The sequence below is a fragment of the Corvus hawaiiensis genome, chromosome 6, assembly GCF_020740725.1.
Source record: "Corvus hawaiiensis isolate bCorHaw1 chromosome 6, bCorHaw1.pri.cur, whole genome shotgun sequence".
Classification (NCBI taxonomy): Eukaryota; Metazoa; Chordata; class Aves; order Passeriformes; family Corvidae; genus Corvus; species Corvus hawaiiensis.
In genome coordinates, this window is record NC_063218.1 from 62,097,493 (window position 1) to 62,124,950 (window position 27,458).

The 27,458-nt window shown below is 40.8% G+C and overlaps 1 protein-coding gene across 3 annotated transcripts in view; it reads right to left on the reverse strand.

Moving 5' to 3' along the window:
* Positions 1-4,365: 4,365 nt before the first annotated feature.
* SLC6A5 (solute carrier family 6 member 5) overlaps positions 4,366-27,458 on the reverse strand; it is a 33,867-nt gene continuing 10,774 nt past the window's right edge. For all 3 annotated transcript variants that reach the window (XM_048308327.1, XM_048308325.1, XM_048308326.1), the window contains 7 exons: positions 26,238-26,362; positions 22,899-23,011; positions 22,493-22,624; positions 21,146-21,245; positions 14,815-14,915; positions 11,750-11,917; positions 4,366-9,491 (listed from right to left, as the gene is read on the reverse strand). In XM_048308327.1, the coding sequence (XP_048164284.1) occupies positions 9,336-9,491; positions 11,750-11,917; positions 14,815-14,915; positions 21,146-21,245; positions 22,493-22,624; positions 22,899-23,011; positions 26,238-26,362 (895 nt within the window). In that variant the 3' untranslated portion in view covers positions 4,366-9,335. The remainder of the gene's footprint in view (positions 9,492-11,749; positions 11,918-14,814; positions 14,916-21,145; positions 21,246-22,492; positions 22,625-22,898; positions 23,012-26,237; positions 26,363-27,458) is intronic.

A 27,458-nucleotide genomic window follows, 5' to 3' on the forward strand; every position in this document is an offset into this window, starting at 1 on the left:
GCGGCTCCGGCAGGAGGCGGCGGCGGCTCCGCCCGCTGCCCAGGCGCGGCCCCGACGCCCCCGCAGCGGGGGCTCCCCGCCCGCCCCCCGCCGTGACGCGCGGCCCCCCCGGGCCTCGCCAGCGCCGCCGCCCGGCCACGGCCGCGCACAGAGCGGAGCGGGGGAGCCCCGCGCGGCGCAGCCGGCCCCGCTCCCCCGGAACGGGAACCCCCCAGCGAGAGGTGCCCGCCGCCCGCTGCGGCACGTCCCGCGGCCCAGGCGGGTGCGAGGTGCGGCCGCGCAGCTCCGCCGGCGGCTCCAGGGCACCTTCCCCTTCTTCTCGGCGTAAGAATCAACCTTCATTAACTATTTACTCGTAGTAATAATTTATGCCACGTATGAATAAACACAGAGAAGTTCTGAGATATAATACAGAAACCTGTGCCATTCCTCGGCTTCTTGCATGTCCTTGCTGAACTCCCGTAACTGCGCTTTCATGTCTCTAACGTGTAAAAGGGAGGTAAAGTATTTAAAGATACTCGTGAGCCATATGAGAATCTGCTCTGATAGCTGTTCTAAAACCTGTCTTCAAGTATTTCTTCGTTCCAGCCTTTTAATTTGGCTCGGTCCTTGGCAAGGAACAGCATACCACATGCCTCAGTTATATGCAATGACTCTTCCCTGCAGAACACCTCATTTAATTTTGAAGGACAATTTACTGGCCCCAGATGATGTTCCCACCCTACCGAACAGGAGCAGAGTGAGATTTCCAGTTGATGTACAGTTCAAAGCCCCAGGATCATCCTCTGTGCTGCTTCCCCTCATCGTGATTTTGTGCTGCACAGTGCAGATTCCAGCCATCTTAAACGTTAAATAATAAGCTGTACATTTGGACAAAGTTAGGATGATACCATAAAAATCATGCCCATCTTAGGGGTGCAGTTGCATTCATACACATTTACATTGGCAAGAGCAAACAGTCTGACTTGGTTGCCTAATTACTTAATTAGTGAGATGTCTGGAAACAGCTGTTCCTGGCTGCCAGCAAGGTAATGCACTCCAGGAAACCTCTGGGGTGGCCACTCAGAAAGCACCTCGGTAATTTGCCTCCAGTGCACCAAAACAACTTTTTTTTCTTCGACTGTAACTTTCCAGCTTCTTCCCTTTGGCTAGGGTGCCCTGTTGTCAGCCACGGGGCGTGAGGAGGGGTACACACATGGTATACAAGTGTGTGTGGATGTACACCGACACTCTACATAACCATAGCAACAAGACAAAGAGGCAATGGTACCTCAGCACGTGAAGACACACCCCTCTATTCCATCCTGGAAACATCAGTGTTCTGCATAGCAGTTACTATCTGATTCTAGAGATTTCTTTTTGTGGAGCAGGTCTGTATATCAAATTCTTGTTAGCTTAGATCTGTTTGTGCTTATCTGGTAGTAAAACCTGTGTCTATCTAGACACCAAATTGAATCTAATTCAAGTTTTCCATTTTCCACTTGATGCAGAGTCTTAAGTGGATGTACAATTTAAACTGGTTGTCGATGATTCTCAGACAGATCTGTTTAACCTAAGTCTGGACTAAATGCCATTTATAAAAAAATTACTGTGGGTACATGCAAAAATTTGCACCATGTTATCAGCTGTAAAGCCCAGTTTCAAACACATCTTGAGCAGTCTCATGGATGAAGAATATCCTAACCATTGCTGGTTCGTTCTTCTGTTCACCATAAGCATCCAAAAGCCCACAGGTACTGCAAAAGTAGCACAAGAAGCTTGGTAAAAAGTGAGTGCTCTGAAAAAGGCTGGTCCCACAGTTGTGGCTCTTCCTGTAGTCCAGCTCAATGCCCAAATGATCACACATTTGGAGAGCATTTGGAGAGCACGTATGTTCAGCTGCTCATATGGAGAAAGGATAGGGCAAATGGATGGAAAACAAGAAATCCCCTTCTTACAGCCAACACTATTCTTACACGTCCCCTAATGGCAACAAATCATCTTCCTTTATCACCAGAAAATCTGACCTTCTGGTATGTTCTTATGGGAAGTATAAATAGCTGAAAAGCCTGACTTCCAGATAAGAACTGTGTTCCTGAATATTCATAGCAATAAAAAAAAAAAAATCTGAAGGTACTTTTGCAATAGTGAAACGTTTGTCCTGGAAAGTGAGCTGGATTTCAGCTCAGATAATACTCCTATGAATATTGTTCTTGCACTCTCCGTTGGTCATTGAATGCATCTTGGTTTTGACCTAAATTATTGTGAAGTTGCTAACTGTGTGGTGTTAAACCATTAGTCCTGCCAGCCACAAAGCTTGTAACATTTTGTAGTTTGAGGAAGGATTTTTGGGCGGGCCCAGTGTCTCTCTGAGCAGTTTCAGGGCTGTCTGCGTGCCACAGCTAAAATGCAATTAAAAGCACTATTACTTCACGGGTACCTTAGTACGTGTGGGCTCCGTTGCCAGCTGCACAGCAAACGCTGGGAGACAGCAGTGCTTCCACCTGGGAAAAAAAAATTATATATATATATATATAAGAAAAATAAGAAAAATAAAAGAAAAACAAAGCCCACCACCTGTAGCTCATGGGGTAGAAAACCTCCTCTATTCACAAATAAGGCTTGCGTCCCTGGAAAGCCTGTCTGCACGGGGATACCTGAGATCCGTAAGAGCCAAGTTTGCTTTGCCGCCAGCAGAGGGCAAGAATTAGCAGCAGCGCTTACACCCAATTACTGCGAAGAGGAATAGGTGGAAAGGGAGGGGGGATTACTACACTCCGTGTTTGCCTTACCCACTGACAAATACTTGTAAAGGACTATAGAATCAGTTCAGCAGGCTAAAAGTATCCACGTTAGAGTTTATAATTACTTAGGTAACTAACAAATACATCAGAGTGAAACCTTACAAAGAGAAATCATTTTTCTACTTCTGTACACAGTCATGGAGCAATACCTACTGCTCTTTTTTTTTTTTTACTATTTTTAATTCCCAAACACATGGCTAGCTAATGTTCGAAGACTGAAAAGTCTAAACTAAACTTTACAGCTGAATAATCTATTTGGTGTGTGTCCTTCAACCTCCACGCTGACCATAGGAATTTCAGCACCAAAAGAGTAAAACTATTTCAGACTAAGCAAACCTGTGAGCACTGTAGTAGAACATGTGCCTTTCTTGCAGTTGTTAAGTAACATGCATTGGTTTAAATTGTGGCCATGGTGAATCCATATAACCAAGTTAAAAGGACATGGATTTTTATCTGTTCCCATGAGTTTAAAGATTTGATGCAGTAGATGCCTAATGGTGACAGCAAATGACTCTCTCTTACTCCCAAAATCAGTGTGTTGTATCATTGACTTACACTGGTTGATTTTGGGTGTTTGACACATTCCATGTGCCTCAGTTTTTCCTCCTGATAAGGGTATTAGTGGCACTTAGCTTTCTCTCAGGACTCTCATGATGCTTGCTGGTAACTGTGGACTTCCCCAAAATGAAATCTGCCTGCACAGATAACGTGCAAAGAGTGACTGTAGTCTCCCATCGCCAGGTCCTACCAGCTCCTTTACCCACGCAGGCACTTTTCAGAGAAATGCAAGCTTAAAGACAGAACGAAGTACCAGAAGTGGTGAAACAGTCCTGCCACTTAGATATAGAGCAGAGTCTTATGTAGCTTAGAGTCTTCAGGCTCAGACCCTCGCCTGAAATGAATCATGCACTTGGCACGGGTATCTCTTGTGTTACCATTTTTGATGACACGTCCTGACATCGTGCTTCAGCTACTGTATTTGGGGAAAGTTTCTCTAAAGCTCGTGTCTGCCGACAGTGAAACAGGTTGGACAAGTACCATTTCCATAGCAGGCTGGGAAGGGAAGAACCTGCTTTCCAAATCAGCGTTGTGGCACATGGCCCTCACCGCATGGCAGGAATTCAACTTCAAACACAAGGTATGATAACACCCCAAACTGTTCCTTACACTTTCCTTCTTCACTTGCTCCTCCTTTCAGCCCTCCATTTACATCTCCAGTAGATATGAACCTCTCCTGTTTTTAACAGTTAACAACCTTTGGGATGATTGAATTGATAGGATAAGAAGGATTTAAGCAAATCCAGTTGGTCTTCTCTTAAGCAATCAATTATTCCACAAGGTACAGAACACTCAATAGCTAAGAAACCAGCCATTTAAATGATACTTGTTTCTGCAGCTGTGCAACATCCCCATTTCCCAGGAGGGCTGTTTCCAGTTGCTGCTCAATGTTTCTAACAATCAAATGGATCAATTCTGCAGATACCTTAAGGCTGTGTGTTAAGTAAGAATGATGTTTGTGGTGTGTGTTGGGTGGAGAAGGAGGTGGTGGAAAAAGAGACATTTCATTCACCAGAAAAGTTCATGTAATTTCTGTTTTAAACACTGGACATTTATTTAGAGTCTTTAGAGCCCATACATTATTGAATAATTTTAATTTATCACATCCAAATATATTAGGCAAATATACAATACAATAAATTGCATTTGTACACATAAATACAAAATTTGAGGTAGGGCCTCAAGAATAATGATATCTGAAATTAACAACATACAGCAACATAATATGTACTACATGAGATATATGTACGATGCATTCTTTGTAACAATATATCTTTTGCACATACAGCTAATGCAAAAATTTTAATGATCTGGTTAGGGTACAAATCTTTATCCATAGGCAGCAGTACCCCATAGAATGCCTGTAAATATATATATATATATTTATATATGACATTACGCAAGTAATTAAGATTTAACCCATCAGCGATGGGTCTGTAATAAAGTGCCATAGGACACAGGGAGCAAATTCTCAGCTGGTGTAAATTGTCACAGCTCCAGACAAAGCTGTGACAATTTATACCAGCCAAGCATCTACCTTACAAGGTAATACTACATAATATAAAGGACAGATAACAACATGTTTTAGTCAATTTTCCTAGCAATGGAAGATAGCTATAAGGCAAATGGTTACCTGAAGATGTATTTAAATGTTATGGGCAAATAAAAATATTGCAAGCATTAAGATCCAACCTAGTTCTCACATTATGATAAACCCCTCAGGAAAACCTTCTCTCTTTAGTGATAGGCTGCCTGAGGGTGACAAAGGCAGAAATCCCCTCCCACCTCAAGTCACCAACCTGAGACCCTCAGGAATATCAAGCTCTGACCATCTTACAGGTACCTTATGTGCACACTATCTAACTACAAACCAAGCAACAAGTGTCTCTTGCAACAGCAGAACAGAGAAGCTTTCTGGGATGCCTCTGGTCAGAAAGCTCTGCTGTCTGCAACCCATAGTTCCTACAAGTCTGTCCTTGATTGCAAGAAGAATTGGAGCTGCAGAATAAGAAACCAACAGGAGACCAATGACTGCCATGCATAAACATTGCTTTAACACAGGCAAAAAGAAGTCATATTATCCATACAATTGTACATAACAAAAAGACCAAAGGTATTTAAAATCAGTGTTGGAATTTGATGGCAAGAGATAGTCACACAGTGTATCAGAAGCAATGATCTTCAGTGTGGAGGCACATCTAATGTGGTCAGTGGAGCAGAAACGAATCAAAAGACTACTTGGACTCAATTGAAACATCAGATAAAGACAATCCAAGTCTTTCTCAATTAAAGGTCATTTTGTTAAACCCTTCTTTTGGAAACAAAGTGCTGCCTTGTCTAGCTGAAACACAGGTTTTGAACATTGCATATTAAAAACACTAGGAAGACCCCAAAGAATTTGAAGATGGCAAGCATTTGCATTAGGTATAATCTTTAATGCATACAATAATGCATCTCAGCTCATCCAGAAATTCAATTTAATTTCAAAGAAAAAATATGCATCATAATTTCACCAAATTTAAACATTTTTTACTCACAAGATAGATAGATCTGAAAGTACATACATCACATTTTTACTAATATGGCTTTTTCCCCTCCTTTTTTTTCTTTTAAAGATCTTTACTGTTATGCTATTAGTTACTAAATTTATTTTTAGAAAATTATCAAAGTACATGCAAACTTCCCTTAGAACATGGTAAATGAAGTGCATTCCCAAACTTCAAGGTAACTTCTCAGTTAAAGAAGACACTGCTGGTTAATTTAATCTCAACTTTCAGATTTGAACAGTAAAATACTTTAGAAAAAGTCTCATGTGACCAAAAAAAACCCCTGCTTTTCACGTACAGTGAAAATTTCACATCTTCTGTGATTTTTATATGCATTTCTCCCCTTTTCCAAAGGTTTTTGCAAGCCTAGCTATGGGGTCAAAGCTGAAGACAAAGATCAGCAAGCAAAAAAATCACAATCATCTGTTTACAGAGTTTCAAATTCAAGCTTAATCCTGTGCTAATGACTTAGCAGGCACAGGAACAACATCTAAATTAAAAGCAAGCAGATTAATTACATAAATCATGGAAAGCAATTCAGTTGCAATTTCACATGCAGTCTGGTTTGGTAATCCAAGCCAAAAGATACCATACCCCAGCAGTATTACTTCAAATGATATCTCTTTCATAATTCAGGTAGGCAGTAGCTGACATCCTTACACTGAGGGAACTTTATGGCAATGAGTTAATCCCAGTTCCAGTGCAAGCCTTGAGACAAGCTGGTAAGTGAAAGGATTCAGTACTCTCAAATTATTTGACTGTGTTTTCTCTTTTTCAAAGAGGACCAAACCTATGGGTATTTGTTATATTTGTTGTTGGTTTTTAGTGACATCAGTGGCGAAGACAAACTGGCTTGGACTCCAAAAATCAAACCGAGGTACGAGGCAGTGTTGGTCAAGAGAGACCCAAAACGATTTATCCCAACAGAAATGCATAATTCCCAAGAGAGGTGCTGACTTAGAATCACAGAATCAATAGGTTCCTTTCTGCACCCAGGGAAGGTCCCTCAGCCCCACCTAGATGTGGTAACCAAATTTCCAGCTCATCCTTGTAGACCTTCATGAGGTCAAACAGAGCATGGCTTCTCAAACCTGCCTCTGTCAGGAAAATAAAAGCCAGAAGTAAGAATAGCAAGTCTTTTATTAAAACAGCAGGCAAAGCTGAAGCAAAGGGGAACAGCTTTAAGGCAGAGAAGCTCACAGGAGGGTCCTGTCTTGCTGCTGTGTGAGACAGGGACCAACAAGAGCCCGTGGAGCGGAGATTCAGGCGTCAGTGTAAAATATTGTGGAATCTGCCGTCCCTGCCCTGGGTGACAACCCCTGATAGTGCTTCACTTGTCCTGTGTGAGGATTAAAGGTCTCCAGCAGTGCCTAGAACTGGCAACACTAATTGCCCCATGAAAGAGGAAGTTCAGCAAAATGAGTAATATATTTCATATACATATATATATACACACACACAGAGAAAAGGAGTTAACAATTTGTGGAAGTGTTACTGTAAAGTTTAGTTTTTTGTTTTCTTCAACGGGATGAAACAACACACCTACTGATCTACAGACACACATGAACTGAGGATTTACCTGAGACCCTGTAATATGAAGACAGACAGACAAAAGAACGGGATAGAAACAGCCCCTGAAAGGAAAGAACCATTTACAGGCTACTACAGTAGTGTCTGTGGGGAGGAAAAAACTGGCTAAACTACTAAGCTCATCATTTCTACACTGATTGGTAAGATATTTATAGGGACAAAAACATCACTAGCACACACTGCATGAACACTGATCACTGTTAAAAAATATCATATATGTATGTATAGGATATAACAAGATAATAAATGTTAATTTCGCCAATTATTGAAGATATATTTTTCTCCCTCATTCTAGTGCATTTACAATAAGTTGGGCTAATTTTCTATTTAGGTAAATAAATGTACTCTTAAAAAGCTCTATTTTTTACTCTGCCCAATAGGTAAGAAAACTACATAAGTCTAATATTCATATGACTGCTTATATCTGATTTCTAAAATGTAATGATTTAGGATGTCCTACTGCTATGCAATGTTATGATGGCCATCTACTAAACTGTCCTCTCCCCCCAACCCTTGCATTTTCTAGATCTATTGTTGCATCTGTATGGATGACTGCAGTGGTTAATTATTGTGGATTTGGGGGTTTTTATTTAATGCAAATGTTTTAATGAAAAAAATACCCTATGCACGTTTCAGAGAGAATACTGCTTTGAAGAATTTACGTGCTATATATATAATATATAGACAAGTGGGGTCCTGCTATTTCCCCATTGGTTGAAAGAGAAGAATACACCCTCTGAAGGTTACAGGTTATATAAAGATGCTTATAGGCAAATTAATGGGGAGTCACAAAGTTGAACAGCACATCTAACTTCTAATAACTGTTTTCAGGTGGTAACTAGACTACACTTACCACTGTAAGAATACAAAGTTAGGCACAAATTATATGATGGCTTCTTGAGGAGATACTGTAAACAAAAGCAGAGAAACAAGGAAAATTATGTTCAGAGTATTGGAGTAAAGTGAGTAAAACCACAGGTGCACTTGGCGTGGAGCAAGTTTTCAGACACTTTGTATAACTGAGGCATTCCTAGTTGAAATGACAGATATCAAATTATCAAATGAAACATATGACAGGACTTTAAACAGTGATGCCCATACAACTAATTCTGGCACCATTTCCAAACCACTTCTAGACTCAAATGCAGTTTAGTCCCAGTCTCAATTGATCATTTTTAAAGATTTTGTTCTTATTTTTCTACTTGAAAAGATCAAATGGATTATTGTGCTTCAGTTCTCACCCCACATATTGCTTCCTGGTGTGCTGTTTCAAGGGTCTCCACTTGTTTAAATAACATAACAATCTCTCCAAGTTAGTATAAATCATAAAGGAGGTGTGCAGACCTGATGGGCCAAGGTTGGCTGTCAGTGTAGAAAAAGCAACCCCATTGCTATAGGAGCCTTATGCTGGATTTACATCAGGGCTTCAGGAGATCTTTGCTCACTTCCATCATATTTGAGGGCTGAACTTTCCTTGGAACACACTGGTAGCAAAAGCCTAGTCCCATCACAGCCACCTGCTACAAGGGTGCTTGTGGGAAATGGGTCAAACTGCGCACATCATTTCCTCTTAAGATTTTTAGGTTTGGTTTTGTTTATTCCTACATCACCTGACAACACCTGGTTATGTCACCTGTCCCACACAGGGCTTTTGCTGTGTCACCAGGTACAGAACACGTCACGGGCATCACCTACACCTGGAAGTGGTCTAGTTAGGCCTTCCCTACAGCATGCAACAGTAAATCCTGCTTTCCTAAGCAACCACTTTCAGGCACTGCGGAAAAGAAAAGAAGAAACAGTGGGGGGAAAAAAATCAGAGAAGCCTGACAATGTTATTGCCACCCTTTTGTAATAATTATTAGCACTGGGTCCCCAATTCCATATCCTTCACTGGCAGTTTAAGTCCCAGGGAGGAGGTTCCCAGCGGATCAATCATGTTCCTGTAACGTTCGCCACGGTGCTTGGCCAGAAACGGGCCCCAGTCAGGCTGTGGAGAGCACACCAGCTTGAGCCGCTGCAGTGGGGGAGAGAAAAGAGAGTCTCATTTGGTGTCATGGAGCAGAATTACAATGCAGAAGAAGTGAGAATAGGCTCATTTAAGATTATTGATGACAGCCCAGCAATGCTCCACTGCTCAGCATTTGTTTTGCACAAAGTTTTCAAGATTAATAGAGGATAAAGTGCCCAGGTTTTAATTATACATTCTCCCCTGCACCGTGTGAGGGGAGCTCAGAACCACTGCTACAGACTGTGAGGCTCTCTTACTGAAGGACACGTGCACAATTACTTATCCCAATGGTCTAAGCAGTGGCTAAATGCATTAAAATAATTGGATTTCTATTTAGTATATTTCCCAAATGTATACAAATGACCAAAAAGTAGTATATCACTATGAATGAACAAAGATTTTAATTTTGAGATGACAAAATATTTCATTTCTATCTGCGGGAATAAAGAAAGAGGAGAATGTCAACCTGGCAAACAATGAAAATTTTCTGATCTTTCCACTGAGTTCTTTATTGAATATATAATTTGATCGGTGCATTCACAGATAAAAAGGAAAGAAAACATATTTCTGATGACTTAAGAGGGAATAATTATATGTTTATTACCTAATAAAGTGAATCAGACCTCTCGATCAGTTATTTTAATTTCTGCTTAATTACCAGTTTGCAACTTTTACCTCCCAAATCAACCATAATAATTTTATGTAGCAGACTCAGTATTGAGGAGATACCAGACTACTAGAAATAGCTTCAGCAGAAGCCCTTTCAAAACAGATCCAGCTCTTGGGTGTTTCTTTGGGTGCACACCGGGAGAGGCAGTAAGGAAAGCACCCCATTTTTGTGGCAATATGTATGCCACTTTTACACATTAGAAGTTTTGGAGCAGAACCATTTGTCTCAGCAAGAGAAGCTTATGAGACAAGGACCAAGTAAATCTAGTCGCACATTAGCTCATTCCCAGTAGGAGCAGTTGTCTCCTGACCCGGGCACTCCAATCTGCTCTACACAAGGGCTGAATGGCCCTTTAGACAAGTGGCCTCATTGCCTACTGCCAATCACGTGCTTGGATGCACTCCCTAGGGTGTCCCACCACTGTGAAAATTCCTCTCCTATGAAATTCCTTTGCTCTATGGGAAGCAGAGAAGCGTGGTCTTTTCCCTTAGGCATGTGTAGTGTGACATATTGAGAGACCAAAAAGATTATACTATTTTAGTACATTTTCTCTCCTTTTCATTTTTGAAGCAGGAAACAGCCCCGGTGGGATTTGCAGGGAAGCTGAACTGCAAAAGCAGCTACAAAAAGGGGACCGAGTGTCTGTTCCTTCTCTCAAGGTGGGAGCAGCACAAGCAGCAGGCAGTGATGAGAAGGCAGAACCGAGAAAGCCTCAAAGACCTAAAAAAGGGCGCTGGGCTTCTCCAGAAGACAGGAGCAAGGCAAGGAAGGGATGAAATGCTGACATTGCTGTACCACACCCTGCCAGGGACTGAGGAGCCAGCAGGATGGGAACAGGCAGGGACAGAACACAGGGATGGGGAGAAGAAGGTGACCACCACGTTTCTGAAGCAGTGGGGGAAGTGTCAGGAATCCAATTAGCAAAATAAACAAAAGAAACTTAAATTAAAAATAAATTGCCACCTGGAATTATTTTAAGCCCAGGTGCCAGAAAGGATCAGCTTATTCAAGAAGAATAAAGAGATGAAGGGTGAAAGCAAAGATTGCCAGCTAGGTTTTATAACGAGTAGCTTGAGATGCATGAAAGGACTTCTTGCTCTACATCTTATTCCTGCACTTCAGCGAGTGGCACAGCCTCGTGAAGCACATCCTGGATGACTCCAGTGCCCAAACACCTGTGTGCACTTTGCACACAGGCAACTCCTGACGGACCTCTCCCAGTGCTGATTGCCAGGCTTCCTGGGCACCATACACACCAGCTGCTGATGCTTCCTATGGCTACACTCTGCTTTTGCAAGAAGGCCAGCAAAGCTAGAACATCTTTCTTCCAAGAAAGCCATGCAAAACCTCATTAAATTTGTCTAGATCTCATGAAACAAACCACTCCACAGTTTAGGATCGTGTTTTTTGAGAAACTAGGAGTAGAAGGTCTGCATTTTGAATCAATTGAGCATCTCTTTGCAACACAGTAACTAGTTTACCAGAAAGTAATCTTAGCAGTATTAGACATTCAATATCACAAAAATCAATGTAAAATAAAAGAGACAGTCTCCTGCGGCCATATTTTTGAACAGCAAAAAGACAGAAGAATTACCTCAATAAATTTGCCTGGGGCTAGATGCATTTTTATCACAAACATAACTGGGATCCAGATGACTGAGCAGGCCAGCATCAACCACCCGAGCACCATGGACCAGCCTGGGTAGTGGTAAGCTCCATAAGTCATGGGTTCCCACTGGTAAAAACTGAAGCAGAGAATAAACTGGGAACAAGAAAGGAAAACAAATATGTTTGAATAAGCAAAACAAGCCTGCTATGCAACAAATGGTGAGTATCCACACACAGAGCTGGTGTATATGGAATACAGATAAAAGCGAGTACTCCTAAGGCAGGGTGCTGCCACCAGCTGTAATAAGTGGGTCAGAGCCTGAATCTAATGAGTTTCAAGGAAATCTTGCAAAATCCCACAAAAATCACTGTATTTGTGCCAGAATAATTGAAATTAGAATCTTGTCCCTAGAGTAACATGCTTTATTACAACGTCTATTGGCAGTTTTACCTAATGTGATTATGCTAAGTTACTCCATTTCACTTACTGTATGAACAGCAATACATCTGCTTACATTTGTGCATAATTCAGTAACTTTTGAGAAATGCCTGTGCTTGCAATAATTGCACACAGAAGATTTATAGAACTATAACTAGGTGAAGGCACATACAAAAATGATCAGCTTTAGTTCCAGAGATGTGGAGTCTAATGAAAGTCTAATATTAGGCTATCCAAATGTATCAAATATTAGCTTTACAGAGGCAATAATAGAAAAGAATTCATTGCTTGGTTTTGCTTTGTCTGTTTCCATTGCATAAAAATTGAATTATGACTGATCAGTGTCAATTTATTTCTCACTGTAAGCTCACTAAATATTGCATTTGGAGGGAACAACAACAGAACATGCAAGTTTAGAGAGTAAACACGGTCAGTTCAAATTTGTTTTCTTTAACAAACAACATAATTTCCCATTCCCTGGTTGTGATTACTGACAGTAGCTACGAGCACAAGTCTGATTAATAAAGGATCTGAGCAATTTGCAGAAAAGCCTTACAATTCCCTTCAGAAGCGTAAAACAGGATCTAAGGCAGCATCTTGAAAATAACCACTGAAAAAAAAAAAAAGGAGCTAAAAAATCCCATGTGCACACGCCTTCATTTTTAACAAGGTCACCAAGAGAAGAGAAATACCACTGATGTCATCCTAACACTACAAACTGGACTATGTCTTCAAACTTTTTTAGAGTGATTTGCAAACTATAGCCATACATTGCCACAACCAAACAGCAGTTAGTTAAGACAGATCTACCTGGTTTTCCCACACGGCAATACTGTAGTGCAGTGAAGACAATTGATAAAGAAAATCTACGTGAGAAAAGTAGACTAACTTCATTTTACCCATTGGAGAAATTATTCTCACCATAGAAAATTTCGTTTCTTCACAAGTCAGGATTTTATTGAGCCCACCAAAACTCATTGGTCCCTTCACACAGGTATTCCTGTCTGCGAAAACTAAACCTTTTCCAGTTTTCAGAAATAAATGTCCTCATTCCTGAATTAGCAATACTGAAAAGAAGTTGTTAACTTCATCCAGTGCCTTTTTCTTCCCCCTCCAGGAATAGAAAGATTTGCCAAAGCTTACACTTCACTAAAGAACAGCACACACAGGAACTTCCCAGCACATGACCTGAAATATACCTTCTCTGGAAGGAGTGACTGCAAAGGACTGGAGAGTCACTGCTTTGCTTCTCCACCCACCAGCTGAGCTCATACTTACTGTTTCAAAATGTGTGTCTTTTCAGAAATTCCAGAAACTTTTCTTATCTTGTACCTAAACCACTAAAAATACTCACCCAGAGGAGCTGTGGCTGCCCCATCCCTGGAAGTGTTCAAGGCCAGGTTGGATGGGGCCCTGAGCAACCTGGTCTAGTGGAAGCTGTCCCTGCCCATGGCAGGGGAGTGGAATGAGATGAGCTTTAAGGTCCCTTCCAACCCCAACCATTCTGTGATTGTGTGACATGTATGAACTATTTAGCTGTGAAATGATGAGTATTTAAAACTCTACACAAATACAGAATCTTGCTGCACCTGTGGTTCAGGCTTGAGGACATCCAAGTGGAGGTACGTGCTCTCAGACAGAAAATACTGGGGAAAGAAGGCTCTGTTGTTTTGTGCTGATTTGTCAAGGTGAAAGCTTTTGAAATGGCTGGAATTATTATTTCATTCTTGCGTCAAAAAAATTATATGTGATTGCAGATTTTATCTGCACTTCAGTTAAAATGTGAAGGAAGCACTGTGTTAGAAACCTAGATAGCAAATGTAGATACAGTTACTGGATTTGGACCCCTGGACTTGAAAAAACTTTCATAGCAATGGTGAAATTGAGACTGTGACTTTTTTTTATTAAATTGAGACCTAAACGTGAAGTAAATACTAAGTAAATTCGAAGGAAGGTGTTGGGGAGGAAATGAAAATGAAAGAGAGATAGGAAGAATAACAAAAATAAACCAAACACGCTCAGTTTTTGCATTTCAGGGCTCTTTTTCTTCCCCCTGGACGCGGCGCGGGCCCGCAGCGCCACCTCCCGGGGCCCGGGGATTTGGGGACGGGAGAGTCCCGCTCCTCCTGTCTTTCCCTCTTTTTCGCCCGCGTTTCCACCTCAGCCTTTCCAAAGCATCCCTCTCACATCAGTTTATGTGTCAATAAAATGTTTTTTTCCCTAGCTCAATCTGACAGCAGACAGGAGGATCATGTCTTTTCCCTGTGCATACATAAATATCACTCACATACACGTGCACATAAATATATATACATATAAAAATAAAATAATCCATAATGCTGCTGTGCAGTGGTGTGCCATAGCAGCATTTTGCATGGCCAGGAAAAGGCCACCATTTTCCTGGTAGACTCGCCATCCCTCTCCACCAAAACCACCATTATTTACACTGTTTCTACTACATACCCATGGCAAGAACACATGCATTGTGTTTAAGTATCTGCATCCAAGTTCTAGCTACTAATCACCATATGAACAATAATGAACATACAACAACAAAACTCTTTGGAGAAGACATTAATTTTTTTTTCTTTTTTTTTTTTTTTTTTGCTTACTGTTAAAATAGTTGGGGTCACAAATGCCCAACAGACTCTCCAGAATTTACTTGGCTGGAATCCAATCATCATTTCTATATCTTCACAAAATCTTTGCAATCCTGTAAACGGCAAATGGAAAAGCAATTAGGTGTGAAAGAAACCAGCTGCAGTCTGCAACAGAGCTCCGGTGCCCTCCCTTGTGTCTACTACAAAATTGTGTCTAACAACAAAAACAAACTCTGACTTTTTGGTTGAAAACTTCCATGGAGGATCTAACTACACAGTAAAAAATGAGACTGATAGGGTGGGAACCATTCCAATAAAATATTTCCTTCTTAAGGATTAAAGTAATTGAGCTTTTACATTGAGATTAGATGTTTAGTGTGTTCTGTGTAAAAGCATTAATAATATGTTCTGGGCATCTGCAATTATTTGTCATTTTGTTTTATTTGTTTTATTTCCCTGTGAAGATCAGCCTTATTAATATCTGTATACCTGCTTCAGCACAGGCGATATTTCAGCTTCTCTGTACCTGCTACATGACTGGATTACAGCTGTACGCCTTAGCACTGAAACTGGTGATGTCCTGTTATTTTTCACCTGATACATAAGTGATATTTAAAATTGCTAGAGAACACCTGTAAGTATTTTAAATTATATTCAATGTTGTCTGAACAAAAAAGATCAACTGATGTGTTAGTTCTTCAGATTATTGCATTGATTGCATCTATAAAGTTACTTGAGTTAATAAAACATGCAAGACTGGAAAATGCTATTCCTGCCACTCTGCAGCTCCTTCCCTGGCCATGCCATGTGACAGGAAAAGGTGTGTTGGTCAGGAGCTGCTATTCCCTGTTGGTTATTAGTAATTTAGCTATTAGTAATTTCATTATTAGTAATTTATCCAAAAATCATAAAAACAAAACTAAAATTGATTCCAGCTTTTCTAATTGTAATAAGAAGAGAGAGGTCTGAGCTGATCTGTCACGCAAATGTTAACAAATTGGGCCAATTTTATCTAAATTTTGCAAAGTATTATTCTGCAGCATTCTGTCCAACTTGCATGATGTGGGAAAAGCTTCAATACTGGAGAAAAGGTGTTGAGTAAGGGAAGAAATACTTGGAACAAAAGTAATAAACTACTGTATTTCTTACTGTATAGAGTCAGCCGCTGCAGCTGCTGAGTATAAGAAGGGATAATCCCCAGGCTTGATCCACCTAATTTGGGAGCCTTCCTGTTGATATCAAGGAGAAATAAATCTATCCACCTGATTGTTGAAAGAATTAAGAAGGTAAAAGAATAGCACTGGTTCATCATCCAGTGCCTTCTGATGCACCTTGAAGGAAGGAGCAGGGCTGGGTGTTTGGCAGCCGTGAAGGCCCAGCCCAGGGGGTGAGCACACAGTAAGCCAGCTCAGGCTGTGAGAGAAAAGCTAAAGAACCATGTTATGATAAGGAATAGAGAAGAAAAATAGAGAAATTAAACAGGAAAAAGGTACTGCAAGTACTGTATTTAGGGAAGGGGAAAAGTTAAAACCTGCAGTGAATGTAAGCTCAGAAAACTGAGCCAAGGTGACCCAGAGGTCACATTTTTCTTCTGTAACTGTAATTTCTTTCCCTCTTTTTCTCTTTTCTACTGACTACCACAAGTGTTCTTCTTCAGAAAGCCTCCTCTCTGTAAAATACATGTAATTTTTATGACTCATGGAATCACTGTACTTCAGCACCAGTCTGACTCATTGGGTCCATCTCAATTTTGTAATAGAAGTTTGTATGTCTGGACAAAATGTAACCTCCAAGGTCATTGTGTGATGGACCTGAAAGGAGATTTTTGCTGCAACTGAAAGATTTTTCTCTGTGTTTTATTTACCTGTGCAGCACCTGCAGTGAGCTCAGGGGAGATGCTCACACAGCAGCCAGCCCTGTGCTGTGCTGGGAACAAAGCTGGTCTTAAACTAATTGCAGCAGCACAAAGTACAGGTTGATGGGTATTTCCACGAAGTTTAAATCTTGTTTTAAGTGTCTACTTCAGCCACACTTGCTGCTGCAAGGGAGGGATACCTAACTGGATAATTACCAGGGGTTTCTGCCTCCAAAATTCATGCCACCTTCATGTAAACCTGCACAGATTTGTTTGAAACTGCAATTTTAAAAACTAGTTCCTTTCTGGAATGGTCAGTAAATATTGACAGTTTAAAGCACTCATAAATATTAGCAATTTAAGAGTCAAATGCATGTAAACAGACAAAGGGATTACACACTACTTATCTCTTTCCAGCAAAAGTTCCACAGAAAGATGCAAAGGATATTTTCATTAACAGTACACCAATTTTTTTTTTCCAGATCTTAGTAAATCTGGTCTCCCTCTTACATCAGTCAGGCCTGCTGAATAACTTAGGGAAATAAACAACACATGATATTCCATATATGATTTTTCCCTCTCCAAAGTAGAATGATGTATTCGTAAGTGCTGAGATATAAAATCCATTAAAAAGGAGACTGCAAACCTAGCCAGACAATTACTTCACCATTCTGCCACAGGTAGAATGTTCAAAATTACTAATGTTTTCTACAAATAGACAGCAGCAGTTACCACTCACTCTGACAATGAACTTTCCCGAAAACAAACTGTCAAAAAACAGATCTGGAAGGAGCATGAACAAAGTTATCATCATATATTTTCAGTTTCCAGCAGTGTTTCACTCAAACAGAGGAATTTTTGTCTTTAGCTTCATGCTACAAAATGCAACAGTGGGAATTATGCTGATGATTAAATTAATATCCCCACCTCTAAGCTGTTCTTTACTAATCCTTCATCATAATCTAAACAACTGGAGAATAAACATCTAAGACAGCATGTGAAATAAAAAGGTGCATTTGACTGGATTATGGAGCACTGACTCTACTGAAAAATAAGTGATTACGAGGAAATAACCACGTGTCTCTTTTTCATTTAAAAATCTCAGCAAGCTCAGCAAGCAGAACGTGTAACAAGAACTAAAGACAAATTTATTTCATCATAAAAGTGCCTGCCACTGTTGTGCCAACCTGCCTGCCATGAAGAGTACAAGTACACAGAGAAAGGTGTCAGTGGAGTGTCAAACAGCAGTTGTCCAACCTTGAAAATATATTATGCTAATTTTAAGCGCTGCTTGAAGGGATATAACCAGAGCAGCAGCCTCACTTATATTTACAACACACAAATCACAAATGCACAAGATGTATTTTTATGAACAGTCCTTACAAAAGTAGCTTTAACACAGTAAAAGTAGCTCTGGTATATTAGTCAAACAGGTAATGATTTTAAAGTAAGCCTTTCCTTTTTCATTTGAAAGATTGGAAGCTCCTTATTCTAGCAAAAGTTTAATTCCAGGGAACAGTCTTTGAAATAGATTATAGCAAAGGCTTTACCAACAGCTGTTGATGAACAATCAATTGTACAGAAAGCATAAAAAGAATGACTTGTAATTTGTCAAATCTTTTCCACATCTGATTACACTAAAGTAATAGCTAAATTTTAAAAAGCCTTCTCCTCTATTCAGGTCCTTCCTTTGCAGAGCTATTATTATTTCTGTATTATTTTATGTTTTTCTTAAATGTTAATGTTTTAAGAGATACTGGAATTGCTGGGGAAAGCAGACACTGGCCAGAGCAGTTTTTTCTTCCAAAGCTAATGTCATTCCACAAAGGGTGGTTTGCAGCGCTTCTGCCACACAGTGTTCAGAGGAGGAACAGAGCCAGTATTTTCTCCCTATTTACCTTCATCCTTATTTAAAATCATGCAGAGCAAAGAAATTTTACAGATTTAAGTAGTTTTTAAAATATTAAAAATATTTTAAACACAAAATATTTATTTTGCACACTGATGGTAATGGTTTTAAAGGGGGCAATCTTTGGCACTGACCATGTGAGTGGTCAGTGAAAACATCTAGTACAGCGTTGTTCAGGCATGCTGTCAGCAAAGTGAGGAGAAGGAAGGCAAAAAAATCCCCAACAAACCCTTAAACTCTTCTTAAGCCTCCCCACTCATCACCTCTTATGAAATTGTATTGATTTTAGAGAAGCTGCATTTCATGTCACTTCTAAACCAACTGTAATTGAAGTACTTACATTTCAGGGACATAAAAAATAGCCAAGAATTTTGATCAACCAAAACACAACTGGCCTAAATCAACTTTTCTCTCTGTATTTTGATTTTTTCCATCATATTCTGTAACATTTCCTCACTAGGTCATGTCTGGCTTACCAGTCAATCTCTCAGCCATACTCACTGAATTGGATGTCAGTGGAGGTAAAATACACTGCTGAATTTCCATGAAATGTGAGAGGACAAGGAATGGTTGATTCCCTGTCCTGTTTATAACATTTATTTCTCAAGCAAGAGCACTGAATTCTGCATGATTTGAAACCTGTACTATATTTTAAAGCACTCATGTTACAGAGTGGACTCCACAACACAGGCAGATACAAGTATTCAGTGAAAAGCACCAGAATCCAAGGTCATGTGGCTACACAAGCACCTTCAGCAGAACATCTTGGATATTTATGCCTAGCTGATTAAGCTATATAATTCATTCCTGTCCACAGCAATAGCAGAAACAGCCTCACACTCCAGCCATAAGTTAATCATCTGGTATGGAAGATCTCATTTCCAAGAATCAGTCTCCTGAAAACACTTTGGGCAAGTTTGGAAGCACATCACTGGCTGGTATCAGTTGTAACTACAGCAGCTTTGTGGCAATTGCACTATTCTATACTAACTGAGGAACTTCCTCACAGTTTAATGTACATCAGCATGGGTCAATATAACTGGTGTTACCCCTGTGGATAATTAATCATTCCAAGTAGCTGCGGAGTCTTGAGTCTATGTTATGGACTAATAGGAAAAAGGGAAGGTTGGATGTGTACATGGAAAAAAAGGCCTTCAAAAGTTTTTAAATGCTGTGTTGGGTTTGCAGGGACAAGTTTTGGTAGCAGTGGGGCTACAGGAGTGGCTTCTGTAAGAAGCTGTAAAAGCTTCCCCCGTGTCTGGCAGAGGCAATCCCTGGAGGCTCCAGGACAGACCAATCAGGAATGATAGCAACATTTCTGATAACGGATTTTAAAAGGACAAAAAATTTATTGCACGGGTGTTATTCCAGCAGAGAAGAGAGGAGTGAGAGTATGTGAGGGGAACAGCCCTGCAGACACCCAGGTCAGTGAAGAAGGAGGGGCAGGAGCTGCTCCAGGTGCTGGAGCTGAGATTCCCCTGCAGCCCGTGGTGAGGCAGCTGTGTCCCTGCAGCCCATGGAGGGCCACAGGAATGCACAGATCCACCTGCAGCCCATGGAGGAGCCCACTCCAGGGCAGGTGGATGCTCAAAAGAGGGCTCCGAACCTGTGGGAAATCTGTGCTGGAGCAGGGTCCTGACAGGGAGCTGGAGACCTGTGGAAAGAGGAGTTCACACTGGAGCAGGTTTCGTGGTAGGACTTTCACCCTGTGAGGGACTCACACTGCAGCAGCCTGTCCTTGAAGGACTGCACCCCATGGAAGAGTGACCCACATTACAGACATTCACGGACTACTGTTGCTCATGAAATGGACTCATATAAGAGAAGTTCATGGAGAACTGTCTCCCATGGGAGGTACCCCACACTGGAGCAGGGACAGGACTCCTCTCCTGAGCAGCGGCAGGAACAACCTGTGATGAACTGTCTATTACCCTCATTCCCCATCTCCCTGCACTTCTGTGGGGAGGAGATAGAGCTGGGAAGGAGGGAGGGGTGGTGGTAAGGTGTTTTTAAGGTTTATTTTATATCTCATTATCCTGCTCTGTTTTTCTTAGCAATAAATGCAATTAATATCCCCAAGCTGAGTCTGTTTTGCCCATGACAGTGTTTGTTGAGTGATCTGTCCCAGTCCTTATCTCAACCCATGAACATTTGTTATATTTTCTCTCCCCTGTCCAGTTGCAGAAGGCAGTGATAGAGCAGCTCTGGTGAGTGCCTGGCATCCAGCCAGGGTCACCCACCGAAAATGCAAAAATACCTCTATTGGCTCAGGAGGTCTCTGTCCCTAAAACTGTTGAAGAACAAAAGCACCCCTGGAAAAGTGTCACCAAATGTTTGGTCTGTTCTCATACTCGTATCTTTGAGCTATTGGTGGAAAATGTCTTGAGACGGTATGAAAGTCTTTTGAATACATGCATTTAAAGGTATCCTGAAGTCCTATCATGTTTATGTCCAAAATAAGAGAATTTTGAGCCTTTTTATTACAAAGAAAAACTACTTCTTTCCTTAAGAATTTCACTTTATCATATGTTAAAATGTTGCTTTGGTATAGGCTGTCCAGTAACAATATTTTTTCTTACCATAGATATAGGAAACTCCAACAAGCTCAAAGATGGCAATAATGACAAGAGAGTAAGAGGCTGCATAAGTGTCCACAAGCTGTAACATATACATTCCACCCTGAGGAAAGAAAGAAAAGATTACTTGTGGCATTGAGGCAGTCAGAGTGAAGAGGAACAGGACCCAAGTAAGCATCCAAACATCAACTGGACACAAAGTCATGTTGCACTGTAGCTTCTTCTTCCTGGCTGAATGAATATCAAATCCAACAAGAAAAAAGCAGAGGTACACCTGATTCTGGTAGCTAGGACAGCTTGGGAAGACTTTGAATTCAATCCTTTAAGATTAAGGACTGAAATGTGATCAGACCTTCCACCTGCAGTGTCTCCAACCACATAATACTACATCAAAAGTAAAATCACCATTGAAAGCAGAACTACCATAATAATGAGTCCAGTTCATCTGTTTGGAAAGGACTTAATATCCTGTCTTCATGGCAGACTTAAGCAGCATAATTCGAGTGAATAAACGACTGAATGCATCCTGGGCTTTAGAACAGGAAAGTTGGGCTGGTAGTGATGAGGTAAGAGGGAAGAAAAGAAAGAAAAAAAGGGTGAAAGGATGGATAAAATATTAAGATTTTTAGTATCTCATCTTGAAACTGCTGAGAGTTTAAAATGCTGGAGGTATTAGTGGAGAGAAGATACTGAAGATTATAGCTGGTAGATGGGAATTCCAGTGTTAAGTCTGCAGTTTGCCAAGACCATCATAGCATGGCTAATCCCAAAGGAAAGGCACTCAAAACAGGTGTGGATGTTTATATGATATTCAAATTTTTGGGGTTTTTTCCTTAATTCACAGACTGGGTTGGGTTGGAAGGAACATTAAAGATTATTTTGTTCCAACCCTCCTGCCATGGGCAGGGACACCTTGCACTATCCCAAGTTACTCAGAGTCCCATCCAACCTGGCCTTGGATGATTCCAGGGATGAGGCAGCCACAGCTTCTCTGGGAAACCTGTGCCACAGCCTCATCACCCTCACAGGGAAGAATTTCTTCCTAATATCCAGTCTACCCCTGCCCCCGTCAGTGTGGGTTGAATACTTAATTTATATCACTATTTTGGAGATGTTTGAATAGAGAAAATTTTAAAGTCCTGATTCTCAGAAAGATTTGAACAGCAAAGTCTTTTAAGAATATCTCAGTCGAAACATCCATTTAAAAAGTTTTAGAAAAAGAGTTTTCAGACACACCATGTGTCACATGTGGCAGAACTCAGCTAAAGCTTTTGCAGCTTGTGCAGGAGGAAAGCAGCCACCAGAGGGGGACTGGGGACAGACAGTGATGCTCAAAGACTGTGTCATTACCTGAGTGATCATAGGAAATCCCATGATGAAGAAGGACACGCAGCACCCGAGAGTGAACAGTGCCTTGTGCGTGCGTAAGTACTTGGGGAACTCATCTGACACAGAGGTCACGATAGTCTCGATGGTGGCGAACTGAAAGACAAAATAAAGGGTTCATTTCAGTGCACACAAAGTGGTCGAGCTGGATATTAAATGATAAGAGAGAGTATTTTGAATCCTAGGTGTTAAATGCTCGGATGGCAGTGCCAAAGCTCTGCAAAAATTATTTCAGCACTGATGGCCTTACTTCATTCCTCTTTTTTCATGACTCACTGCCCACATGGGAAATAGCAATTAATTGCATGGTCCTCCAAACAAATACATAGGGAAATCAAAAGGAAAAGAATGGGACATAAAAGCAGTTTACCATAGTGTCTAATCCAAGGGTTAGAAGCATCAAAAAGAATATTATAGCCCAGAAGGGAGAGAGGGGCAGCCTAGTTAAGGCTTCTGGATAAACCACAAAAGCAATCCCAGGACCTGGAAATAAGAAAAATAAAGGCTATCAGATTCGATATTTCTTATTTACAGAAAGGCTTAACCATTACAGAGTTCAGCCTTACCTGATTAATTTCTATTTACACTGCAAATTTCAAATCACTTATTTACTCCAACTTTCCAAGCAGAACACACATTCAACCAGTATACCAACACACTGATCCAAGTTAAAACCAAAAAAAATTAGCAAGAATTGCGCACTGCAGCCATGTTTCTGTCCTGCTCTGTGATCAAATTCCTGCCACTTCCCTGCCAATTAGCAGCCCATGGCAAACACCCACACCTCAGTGCTACAAGGATGAATGGAAATGCAAATACTCTTCTTCAACTCATTGCTTCACTGTTAAATGAGGAGAGAATATAAAAGATGCCCAGACCTGACACCAGACAGAAGGTAATAACTGCTGTGATTCTAAACAAATCCACAGGAAAACCCGAAATAATGCAGAGCACCAGAAATAAGGAGATGGACTCTTTTAAAGCCTAAATCAGGAATTTTCCATTGTTTTGTTGCTGTTGTTTGATGTATTGGGCTTTAATTTCTATTTGCTTTAAAGGAAATGTATTTTTCTAAGTGCTTGGATTTGCCTGGGAGCGAAGGCTGCAGGGCTGTGGTGGCAGCATTACAGTAGGTGGCACTCCTTCTCTACTTATCCCAGCTATAGGAACGCCCACTCCAAGCACTCCGAAAGATGCCTCCTGCTAGGTGAGATACAAATGAGAGCCACGTTGCCCTCATGCCAAGAGAATGGGCTCCCCACTCACTGTGCCCTGGACATTTCAATTTAGATCATTGTAGCCAGCCCAGTTCCTCCAGCTGCACATGCTGCTTCTGTTCAAGAGAAAACTCCTGCTTGCTCATGTACTGAGAAAAATACAGTTTCAGCAGCATAAAAATCATCTCCTTGGGCAACTTGTGAAGTGCTTGGGGTTTCTTCTAAACAAAAGTCAAATACAGGAGTTAAAACACAGTAAAAAAACACTCAGTAAGTGCTGCTGCCTTTAAAATGTGCTGCAAAAAACATTACTTTTTGCATGTAGAACTACTATTTTATTTACAAACACCTCTTTAATCTCTTGATTAAAGATTTTTTTCTTGACTATTGGAGATAGGGGCTCTGTTTACACTTGCTGCCTGCATATAGAAGTTTAATTAAGTCTCAGAGTAATGAGTTCCCATTAATCACTCTTTTAGGAAAAGTTAAATTATGGAATGTGAAAATGCACACATCTCCATGTCAGCCCCTCATAACTCTCCTAGATAACACATGCCTGGTAGCATCCAACCACAGGACAGCAGTCACAGGGAGGTTGACTCCCATCCTTTCCATCTTTGGAGACTTAGGTTAGTATGAACTCTTTATAAAAGTCTATTAAAGCCCGGAAAACTCCACATATTTTATATGTGTTAAAATTTTAAAGTTCAAATGAACTTTCATTTTAAATTACTAACATTTTTCAACTGCACTATGTTCTTAATCAGAGAGTAGAAAAAAAAGAGATTGTTCTGTCTTTCCCTCCATGGTGTTTTAATTGTTCATCAGATAGATGAGGTTTTCCTGAAATGAAGATTCTAAACAAAAAAACATTCTATGTTTTTCAGATTAATATTTTAGGAGAAAAAAAAAAAAGGGAAAAAAGGGAAAAGCCCCTTCTTATTTCCATTAACATTTTCATTCAAGGTTTTGAAAACTTGAAGGGAGATTATGTTTCATCATCATTTTTGCTTTTTTCTCCTTTGCTGAGGAAAGAAATACAACTTTAGAATTAAAATTAAAATGAGGCAATGGCAAGAACTGGTTCTTGTCACCAATTCTTGAGTCTGCTTTTTAACTATGGTTATGCAACGCACTGCCTCAGTCCAAAATTATCCTTAATCTTCACTCTCTTCGTATTGCAAATTCATCTCCTATTACTTCACTAAATTTTGTTTCCCTCTGTCACGGAGTGCAGCAAAGCCTCACCCTCGTGAAATAATTTTGGGTGGTCTGAACAGGCTCTGACAAGTGCACTCACAGCTGTTTCCACAGCCCTGGAACAGCTGGGAGCAGAGAGCTCCAGCCTGGCACTAGCTGCTGACTCCAAGACCACCAGTAAGCACTCAGCAGAGAAGGGTTTTTGACCTCCTGTGCTGAGGATGAGAGATGTACCAGCTGAGCCAAGTGCTCCCTCCATCATCCCTGACAGTCACATCCCTCATCCCACCTCTCTCCATCTCCTTGAAGCTTCCACTGCAGCTCCACTCAAGCACAGCATCTTCGGCTCTAACTCCTCACAAATAATTTTGGTGAGTGCAGTGTGGTTTAGATTTTGGGGCTGCTTGTGCTGTTTGTTCCAGAATGGAGGTGGAGTCTAAAATAAAAATATTGATGTAAACATTACTCCTAAAAGCTCCTACAACTCCCTGAGAAGAGGGTGCAGCCAGGTGGAGTCGGGCTCTGCTCCCAGGGAACAAGGGACAGGACAAGAGGACACAGCCTCAAGCTGCACCAGGAGAGGTTCAGGCTGGAAATCAGGAAGAATTTATTCACTGAATGGATGTTTAAACTTTGGAGTGGGCTGCCCAGGGAGCTGGTAGAGTCCTCACCCCTGGAGTTGCTCAAGCAATGACTGGCACTTAGAGGTATGGTTTAGTTGGCATAGGGGTGCTCAGCTCTACCAATTAAGACCTTTCATATCCCCACTAATGACCTTCTCTCTTCACTACCCAAGATTCTAATCAGCTCTTCAGAAATGTTTTACTCCTCCATGGAGACATCTCCTTGCTCCCCACAGTTCAGAAGCACAATCCACCCCTCATACCAGATTTCTCCCACCCTCCTCTCATCCAAAATTGCCACCACCAGAGATAACTTTTACCTTGAAGAGGATTTGACAAACAGCATCAGAGACAAATGAGAAAACCAATAATCCCTTAGACTATGTGAAGGAACCATCCCACCCTACCCTCCATCAGCCATTTACACAATGAGTTAAATGAGTCTCAACCTCCTTCCTTCTCTTACCAAAAAAGTGATTAAGAGCCTTTAACTAAAATCTTCACTTCCCAGGGTACCTTCTCCAGTACAGAAATGCCCACATGTGATTTACTGATCCACACCAGTCTGAAGCCATCATTCCCACCTCCAACATCAATGTTTGCATTAATAACAGAGCTGGAAGTGCCACAGGGTGCCTGCCTAAGCAATGAAATGCCAGTGAGCTCTACCTTGGTCTGCCACAGCTTCAATATTCACTTTGAGTTCATTTGCCATGAAGCCAATAACTGAGAAGATGACAAAGCCTGCAAATATACTTGTGGCACTGTTGGTACACGTGACTATCAATGTGTCCCTGCAAAGAAAACACAAGAAGCTTGTTGGGATACACACAAGGAACACATTTTTACACACGTATATTTCAGGAGTCTCTCATGAGCACACACATCTTGTAGGAATGCTGGTGAAGGCACACTTTTATACTCATCAGGTGCATTGGATGCTGATTAGGGAGCACAGAAGTCTTCACAGCACCACCAGTAATCAGCTCTGCAAGCTCCCATCACTCATGTGCCATGTAGGAACCACAGGCCATGCAGGAGGGCAAGCACATCTGCTCTTGGCCTCTCTGAAGACGAGAGGCAGTCATGGAGACATGATTTGTAACACATTTTTTAACTCTTTGCCTCATGAGGACATCTGCTCTCCATTGAGGTATGGGCTGACCACTGCTGTCCAGGTAAGATGGTTTTTGTCTGTATCCTTCTTGTACACAGAATTTCAGGGTTAAGCTTTCTGTACCTTGCAGAACTCACTCAAACACTTTCCATCTGTAGAGGGAGGATTCCTTGGTACATTTTTCCATTATTGTTATTGTCAACAGAATCTCAAGAAATCTATAGCTGAATGTCTTACTGTGCTGGATATGTCAAGACTTGACAGGAAACCAACCCTTATGAACCCCATCCATAGTTATTACATTCTTGCTAGGATTTTTTTAACAATATGTGTGTCCAGAGAACTTCCCCATAAAACACTACAACTTTAGAAAAAACAGGTCACTCACTTTAAATGTTTGGGCATTTTATGTTGGCTAGAATTGCTTATTCCTACTGCTATTCATTTGTCAGGAACAGAATGAAATACAACCTGAAAAGCTGTCAAAGAACCTCACTGAGCTGGCAAACTTCAAGAATTTCCAACAGAGCATCTCTTAACAGGAATGATTTTGTTAATTCTTTGGGTCTACAGAAAAAAATGACAATGTGCTGTTTGGAATCATGATGTGTTAACCTTCTTCCAAAACCTAGATAGGTTTGAAGTATTGCAGGTATTCATTATGAAATCAATTTATGCAAATTTACTGCAATTACAGATTTTTTACTATGTTTAAAATTAACATGTAACTGAAAAGAACAATTGCAGTATTAAAATGTAATGAATATAAAAAT